Raw genomic sequence first — 14,518 nt, 5'->3', positions numbered from 1 at the left:
GCCAAATGTAGCCTTGGCCCCAGGGTCACCCATACAGTGGCACCTGGGACACCCCTCACATGTTCCCTCTAGCTCGTTTCACCCCAGGGCTGGGTGGCAGCTCGGGTTGGCACAGTGGGCAGGGATGGGAGCAGTGAGGCAGGCTGTGGTGCAGAGCTGTTGTACCACCTTTGATGATTTGGAGTGGGGAGAGGCCGTGCCCTTGCCTGCCTGCACAGTGAGGGTCTCTCTGTTCACCCGTCAGATAAAGCTGGTGGAGTATTGGAAAGGCGAGAGCTGGGTCCCATTGAGCCCTTGGGGAGGACTCCCAGCACGGGGCACTGTGACTGCCTGGCACTGGTACAGTAAGAGACCACAGAACACTCCCAGTTTGCAGTGGCCTGGCCAACCAGTTTTCCCAGTGAGAATCTTCTAGCCTATAGGCTTGCATCCAGAGGTCTGCTGGAACAGGCCGGCTCCACTCTGTGCAGAGCCATGAGGGTCTGTCCCTTAAGGCACAGCAGGGCTGTCTCCCTGCTCTGGATGTCTCTAGTCCTGTCCCCTGGCCGTGGCAGTGGTGCTGAGCCCCCCATGCACACCACCCCCAGCAGCAAACAGAGGCGCTGGAGGTGCAGCCCACACCACAGAGCTGTTTTCCAAGTTTCCATGCTCTGTTTGCCACCCTGCTTGGGCAAGAGACCTTCAAACTATACCTGTAAAAACACTGGGAGATCATGTTGAGTTTTTTGCTGATGTTCTTCGCATCCATCCTCACTGACAAGCTCCCTGTCAGCCATCCCAGCCAGCTCCATGTTCTCTCAGCTCCACTCTGCTTGCATGCTCTGCTCTGCTCCCAGGTTTTCCAGTGCCTTCAGCCCCATCCCAGCAGCATCAGCAGGGTCTCAGCTGTCCTGCGCTCCCAAAGTGTGTGGCCGTGCTGACCCAGGGGATGCTGTTGAAGGTGCAGATCTGCACCACCAGCCACAAAATGCATCCCAGGGCATTGTCATCGCTGCCTGTCAGTCTGCTGGGGCTGCCAGAGCTTTTTGTGCCTTTAAGGGACACTGTGACGCTGCAGAGATCCATCCCTGCATTTATGTGCGCTTGGCAGGATTATATAAATTGCTTTTAAAAGTTGACTTCTTTATAAGCCATTTTCTGCTTCATAAAATGTTTATTACTGTTGTTTTTCTCCCAGTCTTCTTCTTCACTGCATTTTCCATCACTATACTGGGAGACTCCCCTCTTCCTCTACCTGCTGCCCCCCTGCCTCCCACCTCTCCCCACCTTTCAGGTGCTGGAAAGGGCCGTTTGAAGGGTCAGAGCCCAGCAGGCCCTTTCTCCCTGGAAAAGAAAAATAGCCATACGTGGGAGCTGTGGATGTAGGAGCTGTGGGGACAGGGTTTACCCGCTGGGTGTGACACGGGTGGTTTTGGGGTGTGGTGGCATTCGTGGAGTGGGCAGAGGGTTCACAGGTTCCGGGCAGCCCCACACCACTGCCTCCATCCATAACCCCCCGCCTGCAAGCACGCAAGGAATAACAAAGCCCAGATAATTTCAAGCTCCATTAGAAACGAAACTCCAGGGAAAAGGGGATCGCCGTTTGCTAAATGGGGATGGACAGGAGGAATAACAGAGATTGCGCTCCTGACCGCCCAGGAAAGGTGAGGGATAAAGCAGGGGGACGTGCCAGCGTGGCTGGGTGCCCGTCCATGGCCACGCAGCCCTGGGGGAAGCATCCCTCCAGGTCCAGGATTTGCCAACTGGCTGCTGCATCCGGCAGTGCCGCGGTGCGTGTCTGTGCCGTGCTGTGCCACGCGTGGGCTCCGGCAGCTGTTCCCGTGGGTTGGCCACGGCGATGCAGGCAGGGCTCTGTGTTCAAAGCAGCATCAGAAGGGCGAACACCAGCTCCTTATCCCCCTTTCATTTTTCTTCTCCTTTAATTACAGATCCTACTTATCGGCTGAGAACAGAAAGATTGTCGCCGTAACCTTGCACTTGCCCTTGTAGAAGGTTTACCTAAAAAGTTAGAAAATAAAATCAAATACTCTAATTTGCAGTCGTCTTGCCATTTCAAACCCAGTTTTCATTACAGCCCAGAAAGTGCATTGAAGCTGTGTTTATAACCCCCTTTTAGATAACAAATCACATTTTCTTTTGGCTGGCGAGTGTGTAGAATTGATATTTTTTTTTTCAGTTTAATGGGTTTGTGTGTTCAGGAATGATCTCCATCAACTGAGAGTCTTTATTGTGTTTGATATAATGTCAGCTTTCATTACGCTCGGAGAATTACTGTGCTATAGCACCAACCTTGCTGCTGTAGAGCTGGTCTGGTCGAAAAGCAGAACAAGAAAATCATTCACAAAAAGCCTGTGGTGGTGCTGTCCCCTCTTAAAAACCAAGGATGGGGCTTGAGGGGCTCTCTGAGGGGGCTCTCTTTAGGGGGCTGGAGGACCCATGGCAGCCTCACGGCTGCAGTGGTTTTGTGTAGGGGTTGCTGGCTTTCCTCCCATCCCATCCTATCCCATCCCATCCCATCCCATCCCATCCCATCCCATCCCATCCCTAGAAGGGCAGGGGGTCTCCAACACCCACCAGTTCTATGCATGCTGGCATCCCTGTGGCACCCAGATGCAGTGGAGGGAAGAGGCAGCCCCAGAGGAGCAGGAGTGGACAGGAGGTGCCATGTAAAGAAGAATAGCTGGCGAGGTGTGATCAGATAAAACATCTTCTCAGGGAGATGAAAAAACTGTTGACAGGTCACTTAAATATTTCCCCAGCTCTGTCAGAGAGGCAGAAGGAGGAAATTGCTTTTAAAAAAAAAAAAAAAAAGATGCCAAGGCAGATTATGATGACTGTTTCCACCTGTCCTGGGTAATGCATAAGGCCTCTGATGGTGGATGGGATGCAGGGAATTTGCAGGGTGAGGGCTGCAGGAGGGGCATGGTCCCCACCAGACTACTCTTGGGTCCATCTGACACCCTGTGGTGGCTGAGGCTAGCCATGAATATTTTCCTCTTCTGAGGATTGGGGAAGGATTCCTCATGATCCGTATGGACAAGGATAGCTCTAGCCCAGTGGAAATGAGGGTTCAGCCCCTACCAGCTGCAGCCAGGCATGGATGTGAATGCAGGTAGGAATTTCTCCCAGGAATTCAGTCCCTTTGGGAGCCTGTTTATGGCTGTGGCCCTCACACCACTCTGTGGCAGGTGCAGCAGGATCTCTTTCTTTGCCTTGTGCCCCAGCCAAGAGGCTGCTGTGCCTACGGCAGGGCTGGGACACCTGAGGCCGAGCACTCACCTGGCTGAGACCTCCAGCCCCCTCTGGCAGCTGGGGCACAGTGGCCAGCACAGACCAGTCCCAAGGGACAGTCCCATCCCACTCCTTCTGATGTGGGAGGGCTTGGCAGGGCAGTGCTGTGGGGGGAACACACTGTGTCCCTGCTCGTCCCCCCATCCATAATGCAGATGTGAGGCTGCGGGTGCTCCGGTGCAGTGGGAGCCCTGTGACACACTGCAGGATGGCTTCCATATGAAAGGTGCAGCTATAAGTAAAAGCTGTTGCTATTTCTGTTTGCTTAGTGGTTCAGGGACGTGAAGAAGTCCCTAAATATTCACTGTCCACTATAAGTGCTGATGGCAGAGGAAAGGTGGGCTCATGAGCAGAGCCACTAGTGCTACGTAGGCACATCTGCTGCTCCTCCTTGCTCTCCCCACCCGCTGACTTGCCCACAGGTCTGAGCAGGCACAGCTCTGGTCGCCTGGCTTGTCTCCACACTGGCATGCTGTGCTTTGGGATGCTGGTCCTGCCACCAGCCCCATCCAGCGGCTGAAAACAGGCAGGTGCCAGCTTGGGATCCAGCTTGTCTGCCCCAAAGCCCTCCGAGTCCCTCCTAACTGCCTGAAGGCAAATTGCTACAGGATGTGGCTCTTCCAGAGCCAATTAAATCTTGAAAGAGATTTCCTGACCACAGGGGTCACCCATGCCCCCCAGAGAAATGAAACCCACAGGCAGAGGGCTGTGATGAACCAAAATCAATGCGGTGCAGCAGGATCTGCCTGCAAAACTGCCCCAAGGAGCTGCAGCGTCCCAGGGCATGAGGTCAGTGGGGTGACCTTAAAAGATGACAATGAGTGATCCTGAGGGGGACAATAGATCCTACAGATCCTCTGGAGCAGGATTAGCCAGCTCAGGAAAGCTCTATAGGAGAGAGCAAGTCATAGCCCCTCTGCAGTGTCCCTGCTTGCTGCTTGCTCCAGCTGGATGGGCTGGAGTAGGGAGCTGATGTGTCACTAGCAGCTCCTTCTGAGGTTTTTTTGGGGCAGTGGCAGCTGTGTGTGTGATATGGTTTGATTGCCACCTTATTAGACTGCTGACTTGAATGTTTGGGCCAGCACCCCTCCATCCTGACATCTCCAGGCTGCAGCGAGATAGCAGAGCACTGACCTTTCGAGTGTTATTTTTAGTTGCTGTAATTGTTTTAGGCAAAAAAAAGACCTATTTTAGTGCTTGGAGAGGGCTGTGGGGGATGGCAGGGAGAAATGCCCCTCACCACCCACCTGGGACCCCCCAGTGCCTGTCCTTGTCCTGGGCTTTGTCTCAAACCTGGTCCACTGGTGTGTGGCAAGGGAGCACTGATGCCCAAAGCAAGGTCCCCCCTTGTGCTGCTGGCAAGGCTCCAGCTCACAGCTCTCCAGAAACCCACAGCCTGGTTTTGTTAATCAGCTTTTTTGCTTGACATTTTGGTGTAAAATCAGTGAAGGTGTGGAGCACGTGACTGTTAGGGAGAGCTCAAGAGGGTCAAGCAGGACCCGGGGTCCCCAAGGAGACTTGAGCACGCCGTGTCCCCAGAACCACATCCAGGACGTCCCACCTGGGTCAAGCCTTGGCCATGGGCTGCCCAGTGACACTGAACCACGAGGGTTTGGTGCAGGCATGCAGGTTCCTTGGTGGCTTCGCTGGAGAAGCCTGGGCAGTGGCTTCAGGGACATTTGCAGATTAGTCTATGATTGCACTGAACTCCCAGAGTCTTGCACTGAGGGTTTAAGAGCTGAAATAACCCTGTACTTACCCAGCAGCTACACAGCCGTGCAGTGCCACTGTGCAGGGGCCATTTGGCAATTAGGGTGCAAGAAAATGGGCAGTGCTTAACATATGATGGAGGAGCAGCTACTCATCTGCCTCCCCTGCAACAGGAACTGGCAAGTGCTTCCTGCAGGCTCATTTGCAAGAGACAGGGACAATATTTTGCCCTGAAATCCCTCGACAACTTCACCCCCTTGTTTTCTTTATTGGTATTTATTCTGAAAGGCTCTAGAAATATCAGTGCTATTTACACAGAGCTGGTGCTGAGTTTAATGTGGAACAGACGAGGAGGAGGAGAGGATTATATGAAGAAGGTGAATGTGGTTTAAAAAACAAATATTAGGGAGAGGAAATTGTAAGACCCCTTGTTGCCTCTTGGGAGACCCGTGTCATCTCTTTAGAGCATCTCTGAGGGCTCTGTCCCTCCTATCTGGAATAAATTCCCAGGGGCTCCACCAGCCTCCAGGTGGCAAGGACACAAATGCCCTGCCAGCTCCCATGGGCTCCCTCAGACCCCATGAACCACCCTCAGGGTCAGCAGGGTTGTGGCAAGGATTGTGGAATCTGGCAGCAGGGAACGTCACAGGGCCAGCTGTCTCACACGTGTCAGCTACAGTGTGGAGCAGGGCTGGGATTTCACCAGGCTGCTCCTGGGATCCTCAGGGCTTGAAAGAGTGCAAGGCAAGGACCTGGGGAAGTCTGTGGGAGGGAGGTCTGCTCCCTGTGCCGTGCCATGCCATGGGAGTGCCGAAGTAGGTGAAAGCAGGATGGAGGGCCGGCTCTCCTCCCCGAGCATCACCTCGCGCCCTCCCGCCCACTGCGGGAGCGGGACCACCGCGGGTGGGAGGGGAATCGAGCTTTGCCGAGGAGCCAATGGAAGATAAAATGAATAACAAAGCACCTTCTGGATGGCTGTTGTTAGTCACACTCACTCCTGATTAAAGATCATTAAACATGAAATTAGCTCGTTTGTGTTACGGGTCTCCCGGGGGTTCCTTTAATTAGGAAGTGCAGATGGCCGCGGACCCGGGGAGAGGCAGTGCCGGCGAGGGGCAGGGGCGTGCGTGGGGCCAGGAGTGGAGCAGGGAGGGCACCGGAAGAGAAATTAATTTTTTTTTCCCTTTTCTTGTTGTTGTAAACCCCTCAGCATTTCACAACAAATCACAGATAATTAATAAGTGCGTTCCCTTAATGACTGGGCTTTTTAATAACAGAAATTGGAAGATGCTGCGTCAATTTTTTTTTTTTTCACTTTCCCGTCTCAGTGCTGTTTTATCACAATGATTAGGGTCACAGGAAGCCCAGGAGGATGCTGAAACCGCCCTTTGCAATCCCTGTCCTGGGGGAACATTGGCTGTGGTCCCCAAGATCAGCATCCCCATTCCAGGGGCTTTCCCACCTCTTGGTGGTCTTGGGTCTTGGCAAGCTTGGAAAAGTCAGGCAAACCACTCTGGGGACAGGTTTGTGGCCAGAGGGTAATGCCGGTGAGGGGTTAGTGACTGCCAGCTCCCAGTGGGGCTGGGATGGTGGAATGAGTGGTGCTGACTGCCTGGAGAGCTGCTTGGACCTGCTGGTCCCTTTTTTCAGCTGGAGACCATGACCAGGCTGGGCTGGGTGTGTCCCGGTGCCACCAGCCCTGGCACAGGGCTGTGTCCGGGCTGGGCTGGGTGTGTCCCGGTGCCACCAGCCCTGGCACAGGGCTGTGTCCGGGCTGGGCTGGGTGTGTCCCGGTGCCACCAGCCCTGGCACAGGGCTGTGTCCGGGCTGGGCTGGGTGTGTCCCGGTGCCACCAGCCCTGGCACTGGGCTGTGTCCGGGCTGGGCTGGGTGTGTCCCGGTGCCACCAGCCCTGGCACTGGGCTGTGTCCAGGCTGGGTGCTGCAGAGCAGCAGCAGAGCAGGAGCGGGCAGGACAGAGGTGCAGCCAGCATCACTGAGGTTTTGGCTGTGTTTCTGCTCTAGGTCCAGATCACTTTCCTCCTGGGACGATAAGAGCAATAATCACCCCAAAGCACATGCTGCAGGAAGGCTGTTTTGCGCGGCGGCTGCCGCCGGCTGATTGAGTGGCAGACGTGTCAGCCCCGCGACGGCTGCCAGTGTGCCGGCATCACGCTCGCGTCCCGGCGCGCAGGGAAGAGTCTCCGAGTGCCCTTTAATTACCCTTTCTGATGGCACACAGAATGCTGTTGTGACAGCATCGCTGCTCTCCCAATTGCCTCTTCAGGAATTTTATCAGCTGTCTCACGTCCTGACACTCGGGGAAGAGGAATCCAGGCAGACCTTTCTGCTTAAATAGGCTCTAAATACCCCAAATTAACGACGTGCATTTCTCCGTGGAAGCAAGGACACTCGTCTCCTTGTTTCTGCAGCACAGGGAGGGGACCTGGCTGACTGCAGGGTCTCTGCCTGCCACACTGCCTGGCTCTCCTGCCACTCCCGATGCTTGCAGCAGGACCAGAGCATCCTGGTTGTGGGGACATGGCACAGACTTGCACCCGGTGGCAGTGCAGAGGTCACGGTCACAGTGGTGTCACCGTCACAGGGCTGTTGGCTGTGGTGGAGGCTGTGCATGGCCCCACACATGTCTTGGTAGCAGCCATGAGCAGAGGGAAGCATGACAGGCGACATCCAGTCCTTGGAGAGTGGACATGAGGTCCTGACCATGTCCCAGGGACAGCATGGGGTGGGCAAGGTTCAGTCCCCAGCAATGTGGTGGCTGCCAGCAGCATGACGGAGGTGCTGAGGGGTCGGGTAAGGGAGAGGGACTCCTTTGCCATCCCTGTCCTTGCCTGACACTAACTCAGCTCTCCCTTTTCTCTGCAGGAGGAAGACATCGAGTACTATGACTCCAAGGCTGACACTGAATATGTAAGTACCATTCCTGTGGCACCTCTGGCACAGTCACTACTCCGAGCCAGTGCTGAGCCCCGTGCTGGGCTGTCCCAGCACCATACCAGGGGGCGAGGCACAGCATTCTTACAGCCAGTGTAATGACACTGTGGTGGGGAGAGAGTGCCTGGTGTACAGCCGTGTCCCCCAGCTGAGCCGTGGTGGCATTGGTGACATCTGTCCACCAGCACCGGGGCCGGCAGCAGGCAGGTGGGCAGGTCGCTCCGCTGCCTGCAAAAGTTTCTAAAATTAAAACTGGCATCTGAAATTCAAATGAAGAGCAAACCTTTAATTAGAGACTGAATTTAATTCTCTGCCCCCCTCCCAGCACAGCCGTCCTGTGATTTCTGGCAATCAGTGCTTTAACTACAGACCCGACAGCTCCGCTCTCCCGGTGCTCCCAAGGGAGCTGGCATTTGCCGGCTCCTCTGCGTGGTGACAGTGACTTCACTCAGGTGCTGTGCCACGGGCACAGGGAGCTCCACCAGCAATGACTGCTGCACCACAGCACCCCACTTTGCCCTGGGGCACCCTACTTTGCTGGCAGGTCACCCAGCTCCCACATTGTGCCATGGGATCCTTAGGAAATAGGGGCTCATCGGGTCAGTGATGTGCATGGTGTGGGGCTGCTGGGGAGCAGGTGCATCACGGTGTCCTTGGAGCTGGCCAGGAGCCCCAGGCACAGCAGGGTGCAGCCTTGGGGACAGCCTCAGACAGTGCTAGTGCACCGGGATAGGTCCTTGTCCCAAGGCAGAGCTGGCAGCAAATGTGCCATCAGGGGACAGTAACACAGCAGGAGGGGAGGAGTGGCAGCATGTGGCATTGGCAGCAAACCACTGGCAAACCACATGGCCTCATCCAAAAATAATGCTCAGATGACCCCAAGAGCCTTTAGAAGGCCTCGTGCAGAAGGGAGGGGAGGATCTGGGCTTGATGGGGTCCCACCAACTTGAGCGACATGCCCTGCACTGACCTCTGGTTCTCCTCTCAACCCACCTTGGAGATGATGCCCTAGAGCAGAGCCAAGGGCAGGCTGAAGCAGAGCATGGATGCCTTCAAAGCAGAGTTACTGACAATCTGCCAGTGCCATTGTCTTCATGTGGTGACAGCAAGAGGGCTCCTTGGTGGGGGAAGCCAGCCATGGAGAGTCTGGGACGTGGGACAGACAGGTTGGACAGGTGCTGTGACCAAAGCAGAGGGCACTCGCTCTCCTGAGCAGGTCTCCCTGCTCACAGTCCTGCTCATTCAGAGCAGAGGATGCCTCCTGTCCCTCCCCAGCCTGGGGGAAGCTGCCAAAGAAGGGAGGGGAGGATCCTGCTTGCCTTGGCTGCTCTGGAAAGGATGGAGCTAATGGGCTTAAAACACATTAAAGCGGATTTTGGATAGAAGTGAAGGAAAAACTGGCTGGCAGTTGAGGCAGGAGGAGACTGCCTGGGGAGCCAGGCAACTTCCAGCCCAGGGGATAAGGAGCAGGACTAATGCATCCGTTGGGCTGTGCTGGGCTTTTGCCATCCCTGCTGCAGGGCAGGGGACAGGGAGCTGGATGTCCCCATGCCCACTGTTCCCCTGACCAGCACAGGCTGCCCACACTCAGCCAGGGTCGGCAGTGGTGGTCTGAGTCAGCAGCTCCTGGCTGTTAGCTTTGGGATTACCATTTCTGCAAGTGAGGAAAGCATCCTGGTCACGTTGGGCAGGATTAGGAAATAGGAGGCATCTCTCAACCTTAGAACTGTGCCCACAGAGCCCTCCCCGCACATGGGACCCTGGGGAGAAGCCATGCACTGCAGTGTTACACAGTGTCCATGGGGACTGCAGGGCTCAGCTCCCTGGTCCCTGGTACTTCCCCAAGGGAGCTGACATGTTGTCAGGGAGGAACAGCCCTGCAAATCCATTATCAGCCACATCAGCTTAAGCCCTTCCCTTGGGGAGATACCAAGCAAAAGTGCAAAACTAGGGGTGCCCTGTTGTTCAGAGATGTGAGTTTGGCAGGGAGGACACTTGCCTACCCATGCTGTTGCTTCCTTGCCAGTGAAATCCCAGCAAATTTAATTCCAGCAAAAATAATGTGGAGAAACAGAGATGATGCTGAAATAAAAAAGGAGGGAGATGATACCAGAAAGTCTGAATGGAACTTAATAGTGCTCTTTCCATCCTTTCTTTATTTAGCTTCAATTTTTCTATTTAAATAGAAGCTAGGATGTAGCCAAGCTGGAGTTGGTGCTGATGGACAATGCCTGCTCTCCACAACTGGGGCTTATTCACAAGCCTTACTCTGGCTTTAACTGCAGTGGGAAAGAAATGAGCTTCCTGTTCATTTTGCCTGCACCTCAGCTCCGCTATCTCCCTAAACAGACTTCAGATTTCCAAGTGTTTTTTAACAAATAGGAGCATCAGAAAATTATCCTGGGCGTCCCCAAGTCTCTCAAAATGTTTGCAGAAGCGAGGTTTTCACCTTTCCCTGCTATCAAGGGCTGTGGGGTTTATGTGGTGAGAGGTGTTTAAATCGGCAGACGGTCTCAGTTGGGTGTCACAGGCAGAACAACGCAGAAATAAAGTCATTTTCCATATTTTGTGTTGTGTTCATGCCAGGGGATGATGCTTAAGTCACAGCTGAGGCCAAAATCCCCTGGGATGTACTGTACTCGGGTGGAAAGCAGCACAGCTCTGTGAAGGTATCCTGGCCCCAAGGCCAGCCCTCTGGCACCCACCCACCCTCTGGAGGTCTCAGGGAGGGCTGAGAGTGAGGGCCTGATGGTGGGAGGCTCCATGGCAGCTTCAGCCCCCTCCAGTGTGCGGGAGGAAGGGGCTGACCACTCGCTGCTCACCCTGCTCAGTAGATGCAGCAAGGAGAGGGAGGAGGGGGGGGGAAAAAAGCCCCTAAATGTCAGCAGCAGCAGATGAAGGGTGTTGGAAAATTTAATCTTCCAACTTCCTCAACTAATGTGACATTTGGATTTCCTCCCGATAAGCTATCAGCCCCAGAAGTTTCTTTCTCTTGCCTTTTTTCTTTTCTTTTTTTTTTTTTCCTATTTTTTTTAACTTCTCTCCTCTGGCTGGTAATTTAAAAATAAATGGTCTAGAAAGATCTCTAAACAGTACCTTTGGCAAAGATTAAAAAAAGCGAAGGGGGATAGGGGAGCAGGCTGGCGGGAGAGGCTGATTGTTATTTATAACCTGGGCTGCTATAAAAGCAGGAATGTGGCTGGAGAACACACCATCTCTCTCCTCGGCATTAAATTACCGTATTTCAGGAAAAACTGATATATTTAAGGAGAAAGACCCTTCTGCAGAAAGCCTGGAGTTTCTCAACCATGTGTTGGGGGCTGGCATTTATATCCATTATTAGTAGAATCACAGCATGTTGGTATGAATATTTCACTGGCCTTTCTGGACTTAGCATGGATGGGTGCCCCTGGGAGATTGAAAGGGATGTGCTGGGATTTCATATTCTCGATCAGGCGTGTGTGGGGCAGGACATGGGATGCAGGGATGCTGTGGGGATGCCGCGGTGGGATGGGCCCTGCGTTCCTCACGGGTGCTGCCATTCAAGCAGACATCATTAGCTGTGATGGCTCGTTCCCATGGAGATGAACAGGGGTGTTTGCATCTGCGGGAGCTGCTGGGACGAGGCGTCGCTGCTGCGCCGGGACACTTCCCCTGCTGCCGGGACACTTCCCCTGCTCCATCCGCAGCTCCAAACCCTGGGGACCCCTGATAATCCTTGTGCCCATGGGTGGGCAGGCTCTCCTCAGCCAGCACCAGTCTGGGTGGGGATAGAGGGCGAGTACTTGCCGAGAGTGTGGCAGCTTCCAGTAAAGCTGTTGGGTGGTGCCACTGGTGCTCACTGGGTGTTGGGGCACTTCTGGATTTTGTCCCCTGTCTGTCATTTTGAGAGACTCGAGAAAATGTGACTGACAACCCAGCTGCTAAAGCACTGGGGATGGCAAAAGCTCCCAGTGCGTGATGACTTCTTGCTGAAGCAGTAAATACGTATCATATTGATATATTGCCGTGGAGTCGATTTCTAATGGTGTGTAGCAAATAATATATTCAAACTGTAGCATCTATTTGTGTTACGTTGTACATACTGTAACAGATAAATAGATGTTTCCAAGTCCTTTTGAAATGTAATGATGAGAAATGCTGCAAAATCTGGCTGGGGGCCTGCCGGGATGCTCGCAGTTAAACCGGTATAAATTGAGGAGAACTTGAATCATCTACTTTGCTCTAATTTAAATTTAATGCAGAATTTCTCCCCTCAGCTTTCCCAAGGTGGCTCCTTGTAATCCCAGCTTAACACCAAGATGCTCCCCTCCCTGCTTGGGTTGGTGACAGCTTCACCTGCCTTCGTGTGGCTGGAAATTGCCCCATTTCAGGGGCCAAATTCAGCCTGGCTTAAACAGAAATAATTCGGGAGATTTATGGATAAAAGGCAAACGTAGCTGGGATGACATCAGCTTTTTCTGCAGGTCTGTTTGCTGTATAGGTGTCAGTGATGCATGAAGTGCCCCACATATAGATAGCTGGATATTTGTCCCCAAGATCTCTACATATGCCTCTTTACAGCTCCGTGAATGAGAGCAGCCAGACAGCACCGAACCTGGCAGCATACAAATTAGCCCCTCAGAAGTGGGTGATATCACGGAATAGTGATAAACAGAGGAGTGGTAATTATATACAGTAGTTCCAGCTCCAATGAAGTGGGGAATAGCCATGCCAGCATGGGGGACAGAGGGAGAGTTGGATTTTCCAGCTGCTGGTGGTGGCAGGGGCAGCAGATGGGCTGTGGCAGGGTGCCCTGCTGATCTGAGGTGGGGAGGGCTGGGGAGCTGTCACCAGGACTTTGCTGGGCTGAGGAAAGCAAGGGTTTAGTGTCAAAGCTGGTTTTGGTGCTGCAGGTGCCCTCGGGCCACAGCTTTATCCCAAAGCCTGTTTTCAGCAGGCGCCTCTAAATCACTGTCTGCTGCTGGGAGAGATTGCAGGGATGAACCATTGTGTGTGCATCGCTTTCCCCCAGAGACCTGAGCCCCCCATCCAGGGCAGGCTTGGGGCTGGATCTGCTCTCTGGATATCCCATGGCCCAGCACTCAGCTGGGGTGCCTGCTCTGCTGCAGCATCACAGCTTTGCAGGAGTCCAGCAGTCAGTTTTGTGCCTTTTCTCCAAATTTACATGAAATTGAGAGCGTAATCTGGATTTTGATATTGGCAACATGGCTCAGGGGAGCTGGGAACGGTCCCTGCCTGCCTCCCACTTGGCTACTGTGGCTATAATTGAGTTCAGCATCTCTCTGGGCAGCTGGAGCCCCCGCACTGGCATCAGCTGGGCAGTGTGTTTACACTTGCAATCCACTGGCTGGAATTAAAGCCCAAACCTGCATATCAATCCTGTTATTCTCCAGAGGTGTGGCGAATGGTTTGGCCACCCCTCTCAATGTCACGGGAATGTCACCACCTTGGTGGCCGGCCGGAGCTGGTGCAGGGGAGGTGACATTTATCCATGTCATCTGTGAAGGGGAAACAGGGAGGGGACCAGGATGGGTGTTAAACAAGCTTCACAGTTTATTTCCCAAACACATTGTTTTCCTTTAAATATGTGGCTTTTCCCTTGAGAAATTCAGGTCTTTTATCCCCTGGGTTTTGTCGAGAGCAGCCTGGCTGGTGGGAGAGCTGCCCACACTGGGCCATCAAGGACAGCAGGAGGGGACTGTCCCCTAGCTCTTCTACCCCCTGATGCTGGGGTTCTTTGCTGCTGGACAGCGTGGGGCATCCCTCCAGGTGTCCATCCCAGGCACGGCACCGCGCGAGCCCTGCCTGGGGCTGCTCGCGCTTCCAGTCACGTCCGCTGTGGTTTCTGCGGGGCTGATCTCTGCTACCGCAATCAGCCGGCCCTGCACGGGCTCCGAGACAGGCACTGCACCCGGGGGGGCACAGAGGGAGAGGCACTGAGCTCCTTCCTGGAGGGAATTTGCTCCACCGCCAGGCAGCTCAGCAGCCAGATCCACTCCTACTCTGCCATAGCTACCCCTACCCCTTTCACTCCCACAGCCCGGGCCAGGGGAAGGTGGCCTGAGTCATCCCGTTCCCCAGCTTGGGCTTGGCATGTCTCTGTCCCCGTGTTGCCTGTCCCTGCCTGTGGATGGGACAGGCAGCTCTGTGTCTCTGCTGTGCTTCAGCGGGGATGTAGCTCCAAGAGCACAAAGGGCAGGTGCTGCAGCACCCTCCTTTTCCTTCTTCTCACCCTGAGCATCTCACAGCTGCAAACAGCCTTCCCCAGACACTGGGCTCTTGGCAAGGATGGGCAGCTCAGAGCCAGGACCTTCTTCTGTGTCTCTCTGCCCCTGGTGGGATGGCAGAAGCAATTTCCCCAGCTCTGTAGCGAGGCCACCCACAACCTCCCTCTTTCCCTCATGGCCCTGTGCCTCAGCTCCTACCCTGTCCCCTGTCTGCAACCACCCAGACATTCTACCTGCACTGGCTCAGCCCTGCCTGCCTTTCCAGAGGGATTTTACCTTCAATGCCACGCTGGCAGCAGGGCTGGGGAAGGGAGAGGAGGGCTGTGAAGGCGAG

General features: G+C 54.4%; 1 protein-coding gene across 3 annotated transcripts in view; it reads left to right on the top strand.

Moving 5' to 3' along the window:
• Positions 1-14,518, top strand: part of CACNA2D2 (calcium voltage-gated channel auxiliary subunit alpha2delta 2) — a 238,878-nt gene that overhangs the window by 197,262 nt on the left and 27,098 nt on the right. For all 3 annotated transcript variants that reach the window (XM_051811399.1, XM_051811400.1, XM_051811398.1), the window contains one exon: positions 7,886-7,930. In XM_051811399.1, coding sequence (XP_051667359.1) covers positions 7,886-7,930 — 45 coding nt within the window. The remainder of the gene's footprint in view (positions 1-7,885; positions 7,931-14,518) is intronic.

This window comes from Manacus candei, unplaced genomic scaffold (genome assembly GCF_025592945.1).
Source record: "Manacus candei isolate 608988 ecotype Guabito, Panama unplaced genomic scaffold, ASM2559294v1 h1tg000082l, whole genome shotgun sequence".
NCBI classification, from domain to species: domain Eukaryota; kingdom Metazoa; phylum Chordata; class Aves; order Passeriformes; family Pipridae; genus Manacus; species Manacus candei.
The sequence above is the reverse complement of the archived record's forward strand: the minus strand, read 5'-3'. Positions and strand labels throughout refer to the sequence as shown.